Raw genomic sequence first — 13,794 nt, 5'->3', positions numbered from 1 at the left:
GAAGGTAGAAGAAGGAAAAAGGAAGGTAGAAGAAAGTAGAGATACATGGAAAGAAAGAGAAAGAAAGAAAGAAAGAAAGAAAGAAAGAGAAAGAAAGAAAGAAGAAGGAAAAAGGAAGGTAGAAGAAAGATAGAAAGAAAGATAGAAAGAAAGAAAGAAAGAAAGAAAGAAAGATAGATAGAAAGAAAGAAGGAAAGAAAGAAAGGAAGGTAGGAAGGAAGGTAGAAGAAAGATGGAAAGAAAGGAAGGAAGGTATTAGAAAGACAGATAGATAGATATAGATATAGATAGATATATGGAAAGAAAAAAGAAAGAATGAAGGAATGATAGAAAAAGGAAGGTAGAAAGATGTGGTGGTCTGGCATTTGAAATGAGAGACGCAGGGAAACGTCTGAGCAAATGCCAGCCCCGAGAGAACCCAGGTACCAGCTTTTATTGAAAGAAAATGCAAGTACAAAATCAAAACAATGACCTCAACCTCAGCAGGGCTGATAATAGACTGCGGAAAGTCCCGTGAGAATATCCAGGCACCAAAGGTCTCATGGGAATGGCTCGGCTGGGTACTGTGAACTTTGACCGATATACCTGGTCTCTCTAAGCTTTGCAAACCCAAACAGGACCAAACGTCCATCATAGAAGCACTACTGCCCCCATGAGGAGCGTTTGTGAAACCCCCAGATCTATACAAAGCTGTACGAGGACTTACAGAATATGATGATTACCACAGAAAGATAGATAGATAGATAGATAGATAGATAGATAGATAGATAAAGGAAGGTAGAAGAAGGAAAAAGGAAGGTAAAGAAAGAAGGAAAGAAAGAAAGAAAGAAAGAAAGAAAGAAAGAAAGAAAGAAAGAAAGAAAGAAAGAAAGAGGAAGGGGTAGAAGAAATTTCCGCCCGATCGGCTCCTTTCCTCCCCCCACGACCTCTCCTCCATCTCCCCCTCCCCAGGCCGGCTGAGACCCCGCCCTCCCCAAAGTCCCCTCCCCCCCCCTCTCACCGGAATCTCCCTCGGGCCCAAAGACGAAGCGGAGAAGCTTCTCCGGGCGGCGTTTGCGGAAAAGTCCTGACGGGGAAACGCCCCGCCCCCCGCCTTCCCGCCCCGCCCTCTTCCCCCCCTCCCTCCCCCCCACCACTCGGAGGCGGGGCGGGAGAGTTCTCCGAGGGCGGGGAGGAGAAAGGGGGAAGGTCCACTAGAGGACCTCCGAGGTCCCTTCCCACTCTTTTATTCCCCCAGGGTCTCTGCCTCGAGCAGGGGATCGGACTAGATGACCTCCAAGGTCCCTTCCCCATTATGATTCTTTCAGGGTCTCCTGCTCGGGCAGCGGGTCGGACTAGATGACCTCCCAGGTCCCTTCCGACTCTCTAATTCTCTGTAAGGGTCCCCCGCTGTTGAGGACGGGGTTAGACTAGAAGACCTTCCTGGATCCCATCCAGCTTTCTCACTGTGTAACGGTCTCTTGTTTGAAGAGGGGTCGGACTAGATGATCTCCAAAGGTCCCTTCCCACTAATTATTCTTTCAGGGTCTCCTGCTCGGGCAGGGGGTCAGACTATTAGACCTCTGAGATCCCTTCCATTTATTATTCTGTCAGACCAAAGGGGGTCAGACTACATGACCTCGGGGCGGCGGGGCGGAGGGCGAGGCTCGCCGGGCAGGAAAAGAGGAGGAAAGAAAACGGGGGGGGCGCTTTTCCCTCCAGTCACGTGATTTCCCAGCCAAGCAGCCGCCACGAAACGCTTTCGCTTTCGCCGTCCCCCCGCCCGCGCCGCTTCCACTTCGCGCAGGCGCAGAGAAGCCAGGCTGGAAGTGTGGCTGGCGGAGCTTTGCCCCCGCCCGCGCCGCTTCCAGTTCGCGCAGGCGCAGAGAGGCTAGGCTGGAAGAAGTGGCCGGCGGAATAGTAACGTTGCGTTTTACTCCTGGGAGTAGCTGGGAAAAGGGGACCAAGCCGGACGGGTTTTACGCCCTCTGGCCATCCAAGCAAACCCGGAGCTTTGTTCGTTTGGAAGCCGTGACGGGAGGGGAAGACGGTGTTTAGCACGGGGGGGTTGGACTAGATGACCTCTGAGGTCCCCTTGCGCCTCTCAGGGAAAGGGAAAGAGAGAGAAAGGATGAGAGAGAAAGACAGAGAGAGAGGGAGAGGGAGTGAGAAAGAGAGTGGGAGAGAAAGAGAGAAAGGGAGTGAAAAAGAGAGTATGAAGGAGAGAGAGAAAGTGTGAGGGAGAGGAAGGGAGAGAAAGGGAGTGAGAAAGTGACGGAGAGAGAAAGAGGAAGGGAGAGAAAGGGAGTGAGGGAGAGAGAGAAAGAGAAATGATAGAAGATAGGCAGGAAGATAAGTGATAGATGGATGGATGGATGGATAGATAGATAGATAGATAGAGACAGACAGACAGACAGACAGACAGAGAGAAATAGAATGGGAGAGAAAGAGAGGAAGGGGAGAGAAAGGGAGTGAGAAAGTGTGTGAGGGAGCGAGAAAGAGAATGGGAGAGAGAAAGGGAGTGAGAAAGAGTGTGAGGGAGAGAGAGAGAAAGACAGAGAAAGAATGGGAGAGAGAGAGGAAGGGGGAGAGAAAGGGAGTGAAAGAGAGTGAGGGAGAGAGAGAGAGAAAGTCTGAGGGAGAGAAACAGTAAGAGAGAGGGAGTGAGAAAGAGTGAGGGAGAGAGAGAGAAAGAATGGGAGAGAAAGAGAGAGGAAGGGGAGAGAAAGGGAGTGAGAAAGAGAGTGTGAGGGAGAGAGAGAGAGAAAGACACAGAGTGAAAGAATAGGAGAGAAAGAGAGTGAGGAGAGAAAGGGGAGAGAGAGAAAGAGTGAGGGAGAGAAACAGAGTAAGAGAGAAAGGGAATGAGAAAGAGACTGAGGGAGGGAGAGAGAGGAAGGGAAAGAGAAAGTAGCCAAATGGGGGGGAAGAGCTGGGACGCTGGGAGTCTCCTCCCCCCCTCCTCTCCCCCCCTTCCCCCCCTTTGGGCGCTCCCAACTTCAGTTCTGCGAGGCGATCCGGGCGGGGAGAGACGGAGAGGAGGAGACGGAGGAGCGACTGGCGGAGCTCTGGTGAGCCCTCAAAGAAGCAGGGGGTTGCGGAGAGTCCTCCCCCTCCAATCCCCAAAGGAGGAACTCAGGTTGCTCTCTCCTCCCTCCCTCCTGTTCCCCCTCCCCTCCCCCAGGCAAAGGGGGGGAGGAGGAGGAGGAGGAGGGGGTGGAGGCTCCTCTAACGGGACTGCCCAGCCCTCCCCCTCCCCAAATTCCCTCCTCCCTCCCTCCCTTCCCATGGGGGTGGGGGATGGGAGGAAGAAGAAGGGGGAGGGGCTGCAAAGTGTCTCCAAAGTGGGAGGGAGGGAGGGGGCTTCACTTCCGCCCCAACGATCCCCCTCCACCCATTATCCGGACAAAAGCCCCCCCCCTCCCCATTCCTGGCCTCAAGAGGGGGGAGGAGAGCGGAGTTTGGGCATTGGGGGTGGGGGGGTTGGGGAGGGCAGAGGAGGGGGACAGTGGGGGGTTGGACTAGGTGACCTCCAGTGACCCTTTCAAACTCTGTGACGCTCTGATTCTTCCAGGGGTCTAAAGGACGGCTTGAGCGGTGGGAAGGGGGAGGGGCTGGGCAGGGGGGAGTTGGGCTAGATGACCTCCAGGGTCCTTTGGACTGGGGGGTCTGTAGAATGGGCTGGGGAGGAGGAGACTTCCTCCTTCTGGGTTCTTCGCTTTGCCCTCCCTTTTTCTTCCCTTCCTCCCTTCCTTCCTCCCCTCCCTCCCTCCCTCCTCCCTTCTTCCCTTCCTCCTTTCCTTTCCTTCTTCCCTCCATCCTTCTTCCTTTCCTTCTTCCCTCCTTTCCCTTCCTTTCCTCCTTTCCTTTCCTTTCCTCCTTTCCTTTCCTCCTTTCCTTTCCTCCCCTTTCCTTTCCTTCTTCCTCTCCTTCTTTCCTCCTTTCATTTCCTTCTTTCCCCCTTTCCTTTCCTTCTTTCCTCTTGTGGTGGTCTGACATTTGAAAAATGAGAGACGCAGGGAAACGTCTGAGCAAATGCCAGCCCCGAGAGAACTCGGGTAGCAGTATTTATTAAGAAAATGCAAGTACAAAATCAAAACAATTACCTCAACATTATTATCTCAGCCGGGCCTCAGCAAGGTGATAAAGTTCCCGTGAGAATATCCAGGCACCAAAGGTCTCATGGGAATGGCTCGGCTGGGTACTGTGAACTTTTACCCACATTCCTGGTCTCTGAGCTTGCAGACCCAAACAGGACCAAACGTCCATCATAAAGGCACTACTGCCCCCATGAGGAGCGTTTGTGAAGTCCCCAGATCTTATGCCAAGCTATACGAGATCTTGCAGAATATGATGATTATGATATATTACCACATTCCCTCCTTTTTTATTTATTCAAAGATAGGGGGTGTTTTAGTGGCATAATACACAGTTCCCTCGCAACCTGGTTTCGTACACTTAAAGCTGAGGCACACATTTGAAATAGATTAGGAATACATTGAATACAGCAACATAACATAATAAGTGTAATAACAATTATTACAACTAATTGAAGCAATAAACGTAACCATGAGCTGTCAGGAAGCCAATCCCATAGCAAAGCCCAAAGTGACTTATTGAAGCCATCTTTTCCTGCTTCGTGTTCAGCTATGCGGTCTTCCATATCATGAACAGTTCTTGTAATGTTAGGCTCATAATTATGTATAAAAACACAACAATGTGAATGAATTAAAGCACAAACCCCTCCTTTAGCAGCTAACATTATATCTAAAGCATAACGATTTTGTAAAGTAACTTGGCGAATTTCAGACACTTTTTCATCTAACATCTTAATATTCTTAACAGTATCATTAAACATAGCAACAGTAAAATTATTTAAAATATGAATATCTCTATAGTTCATAGCTATTCCCAAAGGTGGGTACATGCATACAAAACCAACAATTAGTTACATTTAAACTCTTTGCTGCAATCCGAACGTCCTTGATGTAGGAATTTTCCTTCCATAAATTATCACCAAGGTCTCTAGTTTCTGAGATAATAGCAGCTCTCCGCCTCCGTATTAGAGTCCGTGGAGGCATAAGACGAATGGAAAGAGAGGTTGTGTAAAGTAACTTAGGCAACTCCAATTGACACCAATATTGTCCATAGTCTGAAACAGAAACATTTAAAAGAATCAGAGTTGTAGCACAGGCTGAAGATATAATATCCTTATCAGGTCCCGAATAAAGAATGTCTTGATCCTTATGCCAGGACCAATATGCTGGAAAAATCAAAAGATGCCGCTGTTTGCAGATTAATTTAGTCCGATTCCCCAAAGGAACCTGCTGCATACAAGTTGATAACCTCAGATAAGCAGTCATCTTTTCCCAGCCTTCACAGCGCCACGCCTGGATTGCCGGCATCAAGAGAATCAGGAACCACGGAAACGCCATCCTGAGAATCAGGAACCTCAGGAACGCCATCCTGCTCCTCCGAAACCTCCCTCACTGGCACCTGCGAAGACGCTTGTGAATGATCAGGCCGAATGCAACGACCAGGAACCCAACGAATTTGACCAAGATGTTCTACTGCTGCATAACCACGTCCCCACGTAATCAGCTCAGCGGGAACCCATGCCGGATCCGGAAGGAATCGCACCAACACTCGAGGCCTCACTGCATCTGTAGAAGGGGAAGAAAAATGCCTGCTGGCCGCCGAGGGGGTTACCAGACAAATTTAAAAATTTAAAGTATACAAAGCAAGATTTAAATGATCTTGAATTGCCGGAAGCCCCAGGAGCTTCCCTCCTTTTTTATTTAATTTAGCTAACATGTTCTTGAGCGTGCCATTATAACGCTCCACAATAGCTTGTCCTGTGGAATTGTATGGAATTCCAAATTTATGTTCCACGGACCACTGTTTGCAAAACTGATCAAAGACTGTGCTCCGATAAGCGCACCATTATCTGTTTTTAAAGTTTGAGGCGTACCAGCAACTGAAAATGTCTTAATGCAATGATTGATGACATGTTTAACCGCTTCACCTCTTTGAGGAGTAGCCATTAGAAATCCTGAATAAGTATCCACAGTCACATGTATATACTTCCAAGGTGCAAATGATGGATATTGAGTAACATCCATTTGCCAAATCATTGAGGGTTTCAACCCCTGGGGTTGACTCCCATAGGAATAGCCGTGCCTTGCTTTGAACAAGTTGGACATTGTTGAATTATGGCAGCAGCTTCTGCAGCAGTAAGCTTGAATTGATGTGCTAACGCTTTAGCATTTTGATGAAAATAACTATGGCTGTCCCATGGCTGGACAGTGAGAACTGAAGTTACAGCACTGTCAGCTTTGGCATTGCCTTGTGATAAAATTCCAGGCAATTTACTATGGCTACGGATATGGGCAACAAAACACACATTCACACGCTGCTCCAAACATCCTTGCAACAACAAAAGCAAACGTAGAATATTAGGTGATATTCCAGGAGACAAATAAGAACCTGCTACAAAGGGTAACAAATTATATACATACAAAGAATCCACTATTAGATTAAAATCCTGATTTTGAAAATTTTGAAAAGCAAAACTACAGCAGCAAGTTCTGCCTGCTGGGCAGACTTCTGCTCTGATGTCACTTTTGTATGCCAAATTCCAGATTTATCTTTCCAAACACAAGCACCAAAAACTTTCCCTCCATCAGTAAAGACTGTAGGAGCATCTGATATAGGCTGATTTACAAAAAGATTTGCTAAATTAATTCTAACTGATTTATACAAAGATAACCTAGGATCAGCTGGAGGATGACAAGAAAACTTCCCTGGCCAAGAATCTACCAAAACTTGTAAAAACTCACTATTGCAAATCATTTGTTCCCAGGTGGCTAAAGCAAAAGGAACATAACATGTTACTGGTTCCATCCCAGCAATAGCCTTGCAGCGCTGACGAGCACGATTAAAAATATCAGCAAGCTGTTCTGTGATACAATTTATGGATTTCGATGGTGTATGAGACAAATGAATCCATTCCAGAATCCTTAAAGCTGTTTTTTCTTTTACCTGAACTATCAATGCAGTAACTCTACGTTCTGAGATTAGAATCACTGATAATGGACAATCTGGCAAACATCTATCTGTCCACCTACGACTCAAAGCTTGCTCAATTAATGACAAAATTCCCTTCTGTTCTTTATTCAGGGTTATTATGTCAGATGCTTGCTTAGCACTAGCCAAAGCTTGAAACAAAGGACTTAATTGAAGAGTAGTTAAACCCAAATACGGTCTGATCCAATTTATATGACCCAAAAATTGTTGTAGACCTACCAAGGTTAAAGGATCAGGAAGAACAAATTCCAACTTCAGAGGTGTAATGTGACTCAAGAATAATTTATGACCTAGATAGGCAAAAGGATATTCCTTTTGCAATTTCTCAGGGCTGACTATCAGCCCTTTCTCCTTCAGCATAGCAGTTAAAAGAAGGACAGCAGAATCCATTGCAGCATCAGAAATATTAGCAGCTATTAAAATATCATCCATGTAATGATAAACCTTCCAATCCGGGAATTTACTCCGGAAAGGTTGCAAAGCCCAATCTACAAACATTTGACACATGGTAGGACTATTTAACATTCCCTGTGGAAGGACAGTCCATGCATATCGCTTAGCGGGCTGCCCCTGATTTATACTCAAAATAGTGAAAGCAAACAAATCTACATCTTCAGGGTGCAGAGGAATGGAAAAGAAAGCATCTTGCAAATCTAACACTCTTATATTCCATCCATCAGGTATTAAATTAGGATTAGGTGTCCCACACTGCAGTGGGCCCATTGGCTTTAAAATTGAATTTATGCCTCTCAAATCATGTAAAAATCTGAATTTCCCAGATTTCTTCTTGATAACAAAGACTGGAGAATTATAAGGACTATAATTCCTGCTGAACCTTTTGTAGCTGGTGACCATATTTGATCCCTACCTCTTTCTGGTGGTTCCAACCCTTCGGACATTACTTCACTCTTTAGAGTAGGGAGAACGCCCCGATCCCTGCTTACTAGTTTTTTCCCTCAGAATGAAGTCTGCACTGATTTGCCCAATGGTATCCTTTCTTACATTTCGGGCACACTGATTTAGGACGAGCACCCTGTCCCAATAATCTCTTTTTTTGCTGACTTTGACCCCCCCCAGGAGCCCGACATTGCGCTTTAAAATGTCCAGGCTTCCCACAATTGAAACAAGTGCCTTTATTATTTCCTGCCTGCAGAGCCAGAGCTAAAGTCTCCATGTTAAAAGTCTGACTCCCCACCTTTCTACATGCGTTTATCAAATCGGCAATCTCTCTCTCTCCGCTCGCGATAAGTGGATTCAGAATCTTTTTACAATCTGCATTTGCCTGTTCTACTGCTAACTTCAAAAGCAATTCATTCCGGGCGAATTGATTGTCAATTTGCCTTTCAATAGCCACTTTCAATCTGCTAATGAAATTTTCATAGGGTTCATTGTTTCCTTGTTTGATGTTAGTAAAGGTCTTCTCACCACCTTCGCCGTCAGGGAGAGCCCGTACGGCTTGGAAAATTAACTGTGGGAGAAGAATGAATCCCTCCTCTGGCATTCCATCTCGCTGTAGTTCCACTGTTGTAAAATTACCAGCTCCATAAAGCTGATCTGGAGTAACATTTGCTGTTCCCCTTTGAACTGCCAGCTGTCTCCATTTCTGATCTAACACCAAATATTGAGCTGGAGTTAGAATCATATTAAATAAAGCTCTCCAGTCAGCCGGAATCATTTTATTTCCATAGCCAACTGCTTCTAACAATGCCTGAGTATATGGCGATCTAACACCATACTCTTTTGCTGCTTGCTTAACTTCCTTTAAAATCTTGAGAGGTAAAGGCTTCCACACTCTCTGCGGATTTAAAGCAACATCCACACCAATTTCTACTGGATTAAGTTGAATCTCCACTCCAAAATCTACCAAATCATCTCCTGATAATTCCCCTCTATCTGTTGCTTCTTGAATAGCTGCAGTAACTGCATCTACTTGAACTCTTAAAGGCAAACTCTTCTCTTCTGACAAAGTATTTTCAGTGCCTGACAGTCCTCTGGATTTATCTGGAGGTGCTGTCGGTGGCAATATACGTACCGCATGGTAAGGCGGCAAACCTTCTTCGGGGTGCTAGGAGCGGTTGTTCATGAGTAGCTAACGCTTCCATAAGCACCCTCCAGGTTAACAAAATTGAAGAAGGGGCACGAGGCTCCTCGTGCAAAAATTTCCCTATCTTTTTCCAGGACTCTACTTTAATACTACCTCCCTCTGGATAACACGGAATATGTTTCCAAACATACTGTAATAAGTCCTCAATTTCTTTCTTTCCTACTGCATGTCCTCTACTATGAACTCCAAACTTAAAACTATTCCCAGTGATCTCTCTCAATTCCCTGAGGTGCTTTGTCTGAGCTTTCGAGAGACCTCCTCCCATACTCACGAAAAGAATCTGTCTCCGTCCAGCGAAGAAGATGAGGGCCCAGTCGACGTCCGCGACGATGAGTATAGGATGCGGGAAACGTATAGCTTTCAAGCTATCACGCCGAAACGTATAGCCTTCCAAACTATCACGTCGGGGTCACCACTTGTGGTGGTCTGACATTTGAAAAATGAGAGACGCAGGGAAACGTCTGAGCAAATGCCAGCCCCGAGAGAACTCGGGTAGCAGTATTTATTAAGAAAATGCAAGTACAAAATCAAAACAATTACCTCAGCAGCATTATTATCTCAGCCGGGCCTCAGCAAGGTGATAAAGTTCCCGTGAGAATATCCAGGCACCAAAGGTCTCATGGGAATGGCTCGGCTGGGTACTGTGAACTTTTACCCACATTCCTGGTCTCTGAGCTTGCAGACCCAAACAGGACCAAACGTCCATCATAAAGGCACTACTGCCCCCATGAGGAGCGTTTGTGAAGTCCCCAGATCTTATGCCAAGCTATACGAGATCTTGCAGAATATGATGATTATGATATATTACCACACCTCTTTCCTTCTTTCCTCCTCTCCTTTCCTGTTTTCCGTTCCTTCTTCCTTCCTTCCTTTCTTTCCTCTCCTTCTTTCCTCCTTTCCCTCCTTTCCTTTCCTGCTTTCCGTTCCTTCTTTCCTCCTTTCCTTTCCTTTCCTTCTTTCCTCTTTCCTTCTTTCCTCCTTTCCTTTCCTTCTTTCCTCCTCTCCTTTCCGTTTTCCGTTCCTTCTTTCTTCCTTTCCTCCTTTCCCTCCTTTTCCTTCCTGCTTTCCGTTCCTTCTTCCCTCCTTTCCTTTCCTTCTTTCCTCCTCTCCTTTCCTGCTTTCCGTTCCTTCTTTCCTCCTTTCCTTTCCTTTTCTTTCCTCTCCTTCTTTCCTCCTTTCATTTCCTTCTTTCCCCCTTTCCTTTCCTCCTTTCCGTTGCTTCTTTCCTTCTTTCCCTTTTCTTTTCTTTCCTTCTTTCGTCCTTTCCCTTCCTTTCCTTTCCTTTCCTCCTTTTCTTTCCTTTCCTTTCCTCCTTTCCTCCTCCCCGTGCTAGCAGGAAACTCTATGGTGGTGGTGGTGGGAACTGGCCTTCTGGACGGCTGAGGGGGAAGGATGCCATGCTAGGAAGAGACTCTATGGTGTGTGTGTGAGGAGAAACCAGCCTTCTGGACGGCAGAAGGAAAAAAAAAAAAAAAAAGGATGCCGGGCTAGGAGGAGACTCTATGGTGGAGGACCTGGACTTCCGGTCAGCTCCAGAATGGAATAGGGACGGGGGGGGGTGGGGCTTCCGGTTAGGACCGGTGTGGCTCTTGGGGTATCTAAGATGGCCGACCGTTCCAGACAAAATGGCTGCCCTGCCTCCTCTCTGACCTGCTCCTTGCTTCTCTTTCAGGGGCCCATGGAGGACCAGCGAGGGGCCGAAGCCAAGGAAGACGGTGAGGGGCACCAGAGGGGGACGCTTGGCCTCGGGGGAGTGGCTGTTGAAGCAGGCCACAGAACGGGAGGGGACCTCGGAGGTCATCTAGTCTGGCCCCCTGCATGAGCACGAGACAACCCCCCCCCAGCGAATCCTAGAAAGGAACCTCAGAGGCCTTCTAGCCCGACCCCCCATCCCCTGGTTCGAGCGGGAGACTCTTGACAGGGGGACAGAATGAGAATGGGGGACCTCGGAGGTCATCTAGCCCAGCCTCCTGCCCAAAGCAGAAGACCCAATACTATTTCACACCAAGTGCCTCTCCGGTCTCTTCTAAAAAGAGATGGGAGAGCCACAAATTCTAGTGGCAAGCTGTTCCACTGGTTAGTTCTCACTATCTATCTATCTATCTATCCATCTATTTATATATCTATCTACATCTACCATCTATCTTTGTCTATCGTCAAACTATCATCAATATCATCCATCCACCTACCTCTATATCTATCTATCTATCTATCTATCTATCTATCTATCCATCCATCCATTTATCCATCCATCCATCCTCTCTATCAATCCATCTATTTATATATCTATCTACATCTAGCATCTATCTTTGTCTATCATCAAACTATCATCAATATCATCTATCCACCTACATCTATCTATCTATCTATCTCTATATCTAATATCTATCTTCATCTATCTATCTATATCTATCTATCTATCTATCTATATCTATCTATCATCTCTATATCTATCTTATATCTATCTTCATCTATCTATCTATCTATCTATCTATCTATCTATCTATCTATCTATCTATCTCTGCGTATCTATTTATCTACTTATCTATCTATCCATCCATCCATCCATCCATCTATCTATTTACTTACTTATCTATCTCTCTCCATCTCTATCTCTATCCATCTGTCTGTCTGTCTCTCCGTATATCTATCTATCTATCTATCTATCTATCTATCATCTCTCTCTCTCCACCCGTTGAATCCATGCCCTGAATTCCATTCCACCGGTGTAACTACACTCCACCCTAACGCCGTCTCTCTGTCTTTTCAAACTCCCAGGGGACGATGCCGAACTCCGGCTCATCCTGGTCGGGAAATCCGGAAGCGGGAAGAGTGTGACAGGCAACACCATCCTCGGCCGACCGGCGTTTGAGTCCCTCTTGGCGGCCAAGACCACCACCGTCGAGTGTCAAAGGGCACAGGGAACCTGGAACGGGAAGACGATTTCCATCCTCGACACGCCCGCTCTGTTCGACACCGAAAAGACGGAGACCTCCCTGGAAAAGCAGCTCGAAAGCTGCCGTCAGATGTGCCGTACCGGTCTCCACGCCTTCATTTTGGTCACCCAGGTGGGGCGCTTCACCGCTGAAGACATGGCCGCCGCCAAGCAGGTCCGGAAACTCTTCGGGGACAAGTCCGCCTCCCGGACCATCATCCTGTTCACCTGCAAGGAGGACCTGGGAGGGGACGACCTGGAGACGTACGTCGGCGAGGCCAAGAACAAACACCTGTGTAAGTTGATGAAGAAGTGCAACCATCGCTTGTGCGGGTTCAACAACAAGGCCGAGGGGGGCGAGCGGGAGGAGCAGGTCGACAAGCTGATGAAGATGGTGGAGGAGATCACCAAGGAGAATCAAGGGGAGCCGTATGTCATCCCGGAAGGTCCCGACAAATCAAACCCGTTGTCCAAACAATGGAAGCGGATCAAAGAATTGAAGGTTAAATTTTGACATAATGTCCAGGGTTCCGACGGACGCCCGAATGAATTCATGAGCCTCCAGCCAAGTATCGAAAGAAATCCAATGATTTATTAGGAGCCCTTTCCCCAAGGGGGGTCGGCTCGGCCCTCTGTAATTTCTTGCCAGCCTATGACCTTCCCTCCCTTCTTCCTTCCTTCCCGTCCACCCTCTTTTCCTCCCTTCTTTCTTGCCTTCCTTTTTACTCCCCTTTTTTTTCTCCTTTTTTCCCTTTTTTCTTGGTTTCGTTCTTCCCTTCCTTCCTTTTTACTCCCACTTTCCTTCTTCGTTCTTCCCCTCCCTCCCTTTTGTTCCTTCCTTCTTCGCTCCTTCCTTCCTTCCGGGCCCCGTCCCCTCGCGAGAGTCGAAGCTGCTGGCGCGACGGGCCCTGTCGCTTGCGTGACTTGGTTCGCCCTCTCCTCCCTCTCCCTCCGGGACAGGGCGACCCTGCGGTGCAATTCAAGAGGCGAGACAACCCGATTTCGGGGGAGCGGGTGCTCCGCTCCGCACACGAGAGTCCGCTGGGCTCTCAGTGAAAGACGCAATCAAAGCCCAGGAAAGAGCTTCGCCCACTTGCTCTTCAGAGCGAACCGGCTCGCTCGCTGATCGCCGGAGCCAGCGGTTCGGCTCCGAACAGGTCCGAACCGGGAGAATCCCACCCAAGAGGAGAGAAGTTGAGAGACCGCTAACCCGTCTTTCGAACTTCCGAGCCCCAAGTTTTGTTGAGTTGTACCACACTGTTGATGCGGTCCTTTTTGTGGGGTCTGTTTTGAGGAGAAGCAAAAATCTCCGGATGAAAAAGATGGAAAGGGGTTTTCTGGTGGGGTGGAGACTGGAATCTTGTTTGCCCCCCCGGGATAATGTTTTTCCTCTGGAATCTACTTCTTGGAAATAAAACGACATTTAAACCATCGGCTGGGCAGTTATTCCCTGAAATGGTGGTGTAACTTACTTCATGTGTTATGTATGTATGTATGTATGTCTATATCTACCAATATCTATCTATCCACCTTTGTCTCTCTCTCTCTTTCTCTCTGTCCATTTATCTTTAGCTAGCGAGCTAACACTATATATCTTTCTCTAGCTCTATCCATCATCTATCTTTATATCTCGAAGTCTATATTTATCTCTGTCTCTATCTCTATCTCCATCTATTTATCTATCTATATA

At 47.2% G+C, this 13,794-nt stretch overlaps 2 protein-coding genes and 1 long non-coding RNA gene across 6 annotated transcripts in view; 2 read left to right on the top strand and 1 right to left on the bottom strand.

The window, feature by feature from the left end:
- LOC148123718 (uncharacterized) overlaps window positions 1-13,794 on the top strand; it is a 194,116-nt gene that overhangs the window by 28,426 nt on the left and 151,896 nt on the right. The gene's annotated exons all lie outside the window — the stretch shown is intronic.
- LOC113453370 (GTPase IMAP family member 2-like) overlaps window positions 1-13,794 on the bottom strand; it is a 132,179-nt gene that overhangs the window by 86,944 nt on the left and 31,441 nt on the right. The gene's annotated exons all lie outside the window — the stretch shown is intronic.
- Window positions 1-13,794, top strand: part of LOC113453807 (GTPase IMAP family member 3-like) — a 137,203-nt gene that overhangs the window by 112,881 nt on the left and 10,528 nt on the right. For 3 of the 4 annotated variants that reach the window (XM_087918945.1, XM_087918946.1, XM_087918947.1), the window contains exons 2-3: window positions 10,842-10,884; window positions 11,948-12,606. In XM_087918945.1, coding sequence (XP_087775071.1) covers window positions 10,848-10,884; window positions 11,948-12,606 — 696 coding nt within the window. In that variant the 5' untranslated portion in view covers window positions 10,842-10,847. Of the gene's footprint in view, window positions 1-2,851; window positions 3,051-10,841; window positions 10,885-11,947; window positions 12,607-13,794 lie in introns of those variants that run through there. The other variant, XM_087918944.1, reaches the window with a different exon arrangement.

Source organism: Pseudonaja textilis, unplaced genomic scaffold (genome assembly GCF_049901715.1).
Source record: "Pseudonaja textilis isolate UNSWEBS1 unplaced genomic scaffold, rPseTex1.2 PTEXSCF22, whole genome shotgun sequence".
NCBI classification, from domain to species: Eukaryota; Metazoa; Chordata; class Lepidosauria; order Squamata; family Elapidae; genus Pseudonaja; species Pseudonaja textilis.
This window is presented reverse-complemented; position numbering and strand designations above follow the sequence as displayed.